This window comes from Triticum aestivum, chromosome 6B (assembly GCF_018294505.1).
Source record: "Triticum aestivum cultivar Chinese Spring chromosome 6B, IWGSC CS RefSeq v2.1, whole genome shotgun sequence".
NCBI classification, from domain to species: domain Eukaryota; kingdom Viridiplantae; phylum Streptophyta; class Magnoliopsida; order Poales; family Poaceae; genus Triticum; species Triticum aestivum.
The window spans coordinates 279,947,206-279,955,350 of NC_057810.1; the positions used below are offsets into that span (position 1 = coordinate 279,947,206).

Genomic DNA, 8,145 nt, shown 5'->3' on the forward strand with positions numbered 1-8,145 from the left:
CCACCTCGCCGCGGGTCGGCTCTGCAGCGCCCCCCTGCTCCTGCCTCCGCCCGTGGCCGCTCGCACCCGTCGCTGTTGCGTACTTGCCGCCGCGCTCGCCCTGCTACATCCTCTCCTGGAGCTGCTAATGGTGCTCGCATACTGCTGCTCTCTGCTCCTTGCCGCTGCATACAAGTTGTTGCTGCTCCCTGCTCTTTGTACCGCTGTTGCTAGCTGCTAATACTGCTCTTGTGCTACGTTGCATCCGCTTTCAGTAGGTCCGCTTCCTCATCGTCGTCGATCCACTCCACCCCGGCCTGTCCGGCTTCCCCGAGCTGCTCTTCGACCCTGCTGTGAGCCTCTGCTCCTTTCCCCACTCTCTATTGCCTCGCGTACGTCCCCGAGCGGTAGTTTTCTCCATAGCCGAAGCTCTGTTTTCCATCGCTGTTGCCTTTGTCGTTAGGTAGCTAGCCCCGAAGCAAACCGAGGCCACTGTCGCGTTCCAGTCATGCCCTGCCCGTCGCCCTCGCGCCCACGTCCGCTCCAGGGCCACGCCTGGCCGCACGCCCCGTGCTCGCCACGGCTGGACCGGCGCGCCCTGCAGCGCTCCTCGCGCCCACGCCACATCCGCAGGCCACGCCCGCCGTGTGTGGCCGCGTCCGCCCACCCCACTCACCGCCTCGCTGCGGCCCGGCTCTGAAGCGCCCCCCTGCTCCTGCCTCCGCCCGTGGCCGCTCGCACACGTCGCTGTTGCGTACTTGCCGCCGCGCTCGCCTTGCTGCTTCCTCTCCTGGAGCTGCTGATGGTGCTCGCATACTGCTGCTCTCTGCTCCTTGCCGCTGCGTACAAGTTGTTGCTGCTCCCTGCTCTTTGTACCGTTGTTGCTAGCTGCTAATACTGCCTACTACTATTGCTGCTCTGTACTACTCATGCCGCTGGTGTTGCTCTGCTTGCGGCCGCGCCGCCGGGCTGCTAAGCTGCGGCTGCTGCTCGTGTGCTACGTTGCGTCCGCTTTCAGCAGGCCCGAGCCTGAGGGGGGCAGGGGGGCGGCCGCCCCGGGCCCCTGAAATTAGGGGGCCCCCATTTAGGGGAATCCTATTTGGCGCTTATGCGCCCGCTAGCAAACTGGCGCCTGAAGGGTGCGGCTAGTTGGGCCCGGCCCATCTTCTGGTTTCTTTCTAGAAAAAGCAGATAAAAAGTTAGGGTTGTTCTGGATTCGAACCAGGGACATAAACGTTCGCAGAACAACGCAGCTACCACCGGGACAACAACCCGCCTGTGAAAGTTTACTTCGTTTTCCTGTTCTTATTCTTTCCAAAGATCGTGATGCCCGTGTATTTTTTCTTTTTCTTGTTTTTTCTCGGTTTCTCTTTTGTTTCCTTTTTCTTTTGCAAATGCGTGAACATTTCTTATTTTTATTTTTATGAATCAATTAACTCTTTTTAAATTTTGTGAACTTTTTTGAGAATTGATGAACTTTTTTCAAATCCGTGAACTTTTTTCAAACCCAGTGAACTACTTTTTCAAAATGGATGAACTTTTTTCAATTTTAATGAACTTTTTTTAAATCCGTGAACTTTTTTCAAAACCCAGTGAACTACTTTTTCAAAATGGATGAACTTTTTTCAATTTAATGAACCTTTTTTTCAAATATGTGAACTTTTTTTTAGAATAAGTGATTTTTCTTCAAATCCGTGAACTTTTTTCAAAACCCAGTGAACTACTTTTGAATTCGTGATTTTTTTCATTCAAATTGGATGAAATTTTTTCATAACATCGTGAACTTTTTTCAAATTCGAGATTTTCTTAATTCAGAATCGATGAAAGTTTTTTGAAGTCAATTAACTTGTACTGAAGGAAATTTAAATAGACTTGTTTCCTCACTTTACACAAGAAAGTTAAGCGTGGTCCAGTGGTTAGTACTCTGTGCTGTTGGCATTAGCGGTTGGAGTTCGAGTCCCGCTTCTCCTGATTTATTCTTCAATTTTTTCATCGCGTTAGATTTTTCAGCAGATTTCTGGCCGGCCCGCTACGCCTCGCAGGCGGCCCGCTACGTCGGGCCAGCAGCGCTAACGGGCGCTTAGAGCGCTGAGTAGGAGCTCCCCCCCATTTATGTGTGTTACGTTTAGGTATACTTCTTGAATTTGGCCCAGCGCACAGCCCAAACGCGAGGTGTGCAGGCGGCAAGACGCCCAGCCCTGAATCCCCTGATGACGCCACACGCGGAGGCAAGAAACCAAGAACTTGTTTACGAATAGATGAGATCGTGCCCGCCGTTTAATCTCCTGCAAATCCTGGCGGCAGTCTCCCATCGCCGGCTCTCACTCCGACCACGCTGACAAGCCCAGTCGCCAGGGCGGGTTCTAAGATTTTTGCCGGCGTCAGAACAGGCTCCACGGTCGATCCGGGAGGATGTCAGCCATGCCGCCGCCGAGACATACCTCGTCCGCGCAACTTCCGTTCATCCTCCTTCAGTACATGTGGTAATGGGCAACTCTTATTTCCCCTTTCTGAAAAGGGGAACCCATCTCCGTGATACTTCTTGAGGCCGTTGTTTTTTGTTTTAGAGATCCAGTTGGATGGTAATATTGAAACGACAAAGGAGGGTTCCTGAAGAGTATTGTGATTGTTAGACTTCAGTTTTGGTACTGATTGTCTAACTGCTCACAACATTGGGGATATGATTCTGTAATTTAACTTTACATTCTACACATACTGCTGATCGAGGATCTCTCTTCTGAATAATGCCCACAATAGATGAACTATATCCATGTGATTTATAATTCTGCCAATTAGTCAAGAAATTTTCACGTTGATTTCTGCAATGGACACATTTGTAGTCCACTACATAGGAGCGTAACCTCATTGGAATTTTTAGAGGCCCGTGTATTTCTAGTTGATTTAAGCTTCTATGTGTATACCTACTATTTTAGCAGCCAAGAACTAGCTTACTATATAAATCTTCATTGTTGAAATCAAGTTCATGGCTGCGGCACCATGCATTTTCAAGCATTTCAACGAGATGCAATTCCAATCTGTGCACTCCTGTATGGAATTTTTTTACTTATGTTCTCTCAAGCTTCATATTTTATAGTCTACATTGCATACATGATTTAGCTTATCCTCTCTATATGGATCTTTTGATACTTTTTGTTTTTCCAGGATAGGTTATTGGTGGATAGATCAACTTCTTGCCCACCTAGTATATGGAGTTTTACTTATGTCTGGTTTCAGAAGAGGTGTGTGCAAATCAAATTTACCTTTCATCTCATATGAAACATCATTGCAACATATTTCTTGCAGTGAGTAACTTATGTTTCTCGACAAATTAATTATCATATACATAGTTATTAAATGCAATTTAGGCATGCTTATTATTATTTTGATGTTGTATTAAGGGGCCCCGGGTTCTAGTTTCGCCCCGGGCCCCCGAAATCTCAGGACCGGCCCTGGCTTTCAGCTCCTAGCTGGCCATGGAGCTCGTGCTCTTTCAGCACAGCCGTGGCTAGCCCACTGCATGTGGCCGGCCTTGTTTAATTAGACTAGCTCTTATTAGGACCAATTAGGACTAGTTTAGTAGTACTAATTTAGTACTAGTTTAGTCTATAGAGCAAATGACATGTGGCTCCCCTAGTTTAAATTAATTTAGACAATTATCTACCCCTATGACACTTACCTGTGGGTCCATTGACCCTGTTGACCAGTCAGCTTTGGCTGGTCAACTACCGCCGACTGGACCCCAGGCTCACTGTCAGCCACAAGTGCACTCTGACTAGGGTACACATTTCGGTGCCCATAGCCTGTTTCTATTTAATTCGAATTATAAAAAAATCTAGAAATTTAGAAATTCGTTTAAAACTTTAAAAAATCATATAAAATAATCCGTAAGTCGGATGGGAATAATTTATATATCAAAATTGTTTGGAAAAATCCAACGAACCCGTTTATGCAATCCATTCATCTGTCGCATGCCTCTAGCATGCTGAACATGGAACCGTCCCTCTCTTTCATCTGTCCGGAAAATTCCAAACGACGGATGTTTTCCCTTTCCGTCTGCGACGTGTAGCACGGTGATGTCACCCCTAGCAGGACATATTTGCTAAGTCATTCATTGTGATGCTTTGTTTGCTTTATACTTATTGTTTCTTCCCCCTCTTCTCTCCGGTAGACCCCGAGACCAATGCTGCCCCTGTGATCGACTACGTCACCGACGACCGTTCCTTTGCAGCAGAGCTCCCAGGCAAGCAAACCCCCTTGAGCATTCCGATATCACCCATTCCCTTCTCTCTTATGCTTGCATTAGAACTGGTACTGCTTTTTGTATGATCCTACTCTGATGCATAGCCTGTTTTTGTTACCTGCTTTCAAACCTTACCTGCTTATTCTAAACTGCTTAGTATAGGTTGGTTAGAGATCCATCAGTGACCCCCCCCCCCACCTTGTCCTAGTTGCCCCGCTTTATGTTCGATGACTCGATCAACGTGGTCGACGTCCAGGCCCCGACACCGCACATCACTTTCCCCTTAGTTGCTCGACACTACTGGGTTACTGTCGAGTGCCAAGGGTGATACCTCATCATCATTTCTGATGTTAACCTTGGAGGTTAGTTCATCGGTTATGGTCATCGAGGGTGATTCCTCCTTCTCCACTCTCGATAACGACACTGTCGTGCAACTCCACAAGAGTGGACCTCGAGGGTGATTCCTCCTTCGTTCACCTTGACCATAACATCAGGTGGAATTTCATCGAGGGTGATTCCTCAGGGTTCCCCTTGGTGTTAGACACATGGTTACGATGGTTACTATGACTTTACACTAAACCATGTTACTAAAGACGGGTCGGCCCTGAGGGGAACCCGCGCGAGCTTAATTGCGAGTGATGTGGAGTCGGGTTGACCTGGAAGGTGCCCGTGAGATAATTACGAGGCGTGGTCGGGCATTCTTACTCCTTGTCGCATGTCCTCGCGACGGGGCGACGGGGTCACATCAATCGTGGATCTCTGCTCGTTACCGCGCGCTCCTAATCCACTATGATTTTGGATATTTGATCCGAGGGGCCTCTGGCCTGATAGCACTAACCATCACGTGGGCATAGTATGGGTGTTACGCGTCGTATGCATCAGCCAAAGCTTAATAGACGTCAGCGACTGAGCGGCGTGCGCCGGGTTGGACTGGAACACCTCGCCTTCTATAAGGGGGGCTAGGTCTGCTCACCGGCCGCCCACGCAACATGCAGGAGTTCCCGGGGCGATGGCCCAATACCCCTGGGGGCATAGGTTTAGTTCGGCGTGCTGACCTCTCTATTAGGCCTTGGTCGGGTTGCGACGTATCGTTTGGCCGAGGCCGGACATGACCCTGAAAAGTGTGTCCGGCCGGAGTGAATCGAGCATGGTGGGTAAGTTGGTGCACCCCTGCAGGGAAGAAAACATCTATCGATAGCCTGTCCTACAGTAACGGACACTTGGAGTTGTATCCCGATCGATACAACTAGAACTGGATACTTGAGATGAGAAATGGATAGTATGGTTCTGGGATTGCTTTCTCGCAGGGAGTCGAGGAAGGATCTTTGGGCGAGGTTGATGACACTACTACTACTTTACTTTATGCTATGCACTCTTCTAATGCTGCAACACCACTGAAGATGCTAAAGATGCTAGTATTCGATATGACTAGGCTCTCCCCTCTATTCTGGCATTTCTGCAGCCCAGTCCACATATACAGTCTTCCTTTGATAATGTTGCATATGTAGTGTAGATCCTTGCTTGCTGAGTACTTCAGATGAGTACTCATGTTTGCTTTGCTTTCTTTTTCCCCATATCCGTTTGATGCAACCAGATGACGGAGCCCCTGAGACCGCTGCCACCGCCGCCGACTACTACTACACCGATGATGCCTTCTCCCACGTGATGGACGCCGACGACCAGGAGTAGTTAGGAGGCTCCCAGGCAGGAGGCCTTGCCTGTTCGATCATTGCTGCTTTTGTGCTAGCCTTCTTAAGGCAAACTTGTTTAACTTATGTTTGTACTCAGATATTGTTGCTTCAGCTGACTCGTTTGTATTCGAGCTGATGTATTGGAGCCCTCGAGACCCTGGCTTGTAATATAAAACTTGTATTATTTTAATTTTTGTCTAGAGTTGTGTTGTGATATCTTCCCTTGATTCTCTGATCTTGATCGTACACAGTTGCATGTATGATTAGTGTATGATTGAATCGGGGGCGTCACAAGTTGGTATCAGAGCCGACTGCGTGTAGGTAGCCCCTTTACAACTCCTTGGCCGAAGTCAAGTCTAGTCACTACAAAACTTTTACTAACATGGCTATGTGTCTTATGGGCCCACGTCACCATTGGGTGGTGTAAGGATCTTTTACTCCTCGATCTTTATTCTGGGACTCATATCTCTCTTCTATTCGGGTTAAATGATTTGGCTAACTCTAACTCTAGGTTCTCGTAAATACTTTCTCCCGAAGAGCCCCTCCACTACAGATGATGGTCTGCTTCACCAGAAGATTCCGAAGATACCCTTCAGTATTCCCCGAGACTTTTGTGCTTGTTAATTTTGTAGTTCCCTACCTCCAACATTTCCTTACGGATAACTTCATACACTTTTCATTCATACAATCATTCCCCGTTTCTCTTGTTATTACAAGATACATCGAATTATTCTCCCGCTTTTAAGAATCCCCTGTGTCACTGCCTTGCAGTTCTTTGCCACATGAATACCCCTACGGATAATTACTCGCGCTTGCTAAGTATCCGTTCATCCCTAGTTGTTCATGTGTTTCACGAAAGTCTTCGAAATACCATTCGATCTTCCGAAAATCCCCAACAACCTATTGCTCCTGAAATTCTTGCTTGCTTGCATTCTGGTTAATCCCATAAGTCTAGTAATCTTATTGGCATCCTTTGTCACTATCATTTTGAGTATGTTGATTCAGTATGTTCATGCTCGCAATCCTCAGTTGAATCCTAGAATTCGTCGTTTTGGCTCAGACGTCACTCCGGACATGAGCTGGTTCTCGGCAAGTCAAACCTTGATTGCTTGTCCATCTAGTTCGATTCAAATTACTCATATCTTGATCAGAGATTTTTCTTCTGATTCCCTGATATAGAAATTGCAATTCCTTTGTATTTTATATACTTCAAATTATCCAGATGTTTCTATAATCCGATGCCTTGCATTCTTTCTTCTTCTAGTTGAGTAGCGATACTCACCTCACATCCTTGTGGACCATTGAATCCTTTGTTTCAAAGTTCTTGCGAGTTCTTCCCCCGATACTTAATGCCTTTATTAAATTGTATCCTTTGCGAACCATGCTCTGCTTTCGAGCTTGTGTTATTTACTCCTGAAGATTGTGGTATATGTTCCTAAGATGCCCCTATGGGTTGAACCTATGCCTTTCATAAATCCTGTGAGCCCGAAAGATTTCATGGGTCTTACTCATCTGGTATTTCACCAGGTAAAATTTTCAACACTAATGCCATATTTGAAACAGGAATTGAATGAAAGGTTATGCATTGGAAAAGTGGGAGTCGACCTTGAACTTTGTGTTCATGCCCTTGGACACGATGTAGATCCTATCATGGAAGCTTCTTGTAATAACAACTTTTTCCTTGGTATAATATCATCTGGTATCTGTGAATTAATTCTTGGCAATCGTGATTCCGACAATATTTTCTCCTCGATTCCATTTCTCAGACAAGTTAAAGCACTTGTCTTCTGCCGATCAACACATCTCTGTAACCTCTGTTTTGATCTTCCTTCGAGTATTACCCTCCAGTATCTCGAGAATATCAAAGAACTGTGTTGCTTCCTATGAGTCTTCATCTAGTATTGCTTCTCACTGATTTCGGATTTCCCTCAGATTCTGAGTTATTAGTCACTCGAGAACACCGAGAAGTGAATCGATTCCGCACTCTGATTCAATAACTCTAAGTAATCTCCATTGCTAATGAGTTTAATAATCCTTCAAGTTATTCCTAGCCTGATCGGCTATATAATTATCATGCTAATTTTAACTGTGCTGCCCGCTCCTTCCTTCCGGAGCACAATTTTCGATGATGAGCTAATCTTACGTCGGTCTTCCTCATCATACCATTTCGCCTTGAATAGAAAGCTTGATTTCAAGTTTGTGTCGTACCCGTGGTTCTAATAACCTTTCGCTTCA

The 8,145-nt window shown here is 46.4% G+C and overlaps 1 protein-coding gene across 1 annotated transcript; it reads left to right on the forward strand.

The window, feature by feature from the left end:
- Positions 1-2,146: 2,146 nt before the first annotated feature.
- On the forward strand, positions 2,147-6,001 carry LOC123134085 (uncharacterized). The gene is made up of 4 exons (XM_044553428.1): positions 2,147-2,462; positions 3,142-3,218; positions 4,148-4,219; positions 5,814-6,001. Exons 1-4 carry the CDS (start codon positions 2,392-2,394, stop codon positions 5,906-5,908), a joined length of 315 nt encoding a protein of 104 aa, XP_044409363.1. The 5' UTR covers positions 2,147-2,391; the 3' UTR covers positions 5,909-6,001.
- Positions 6,002-8,145: the final 2,144 nt, after the last annotated feature.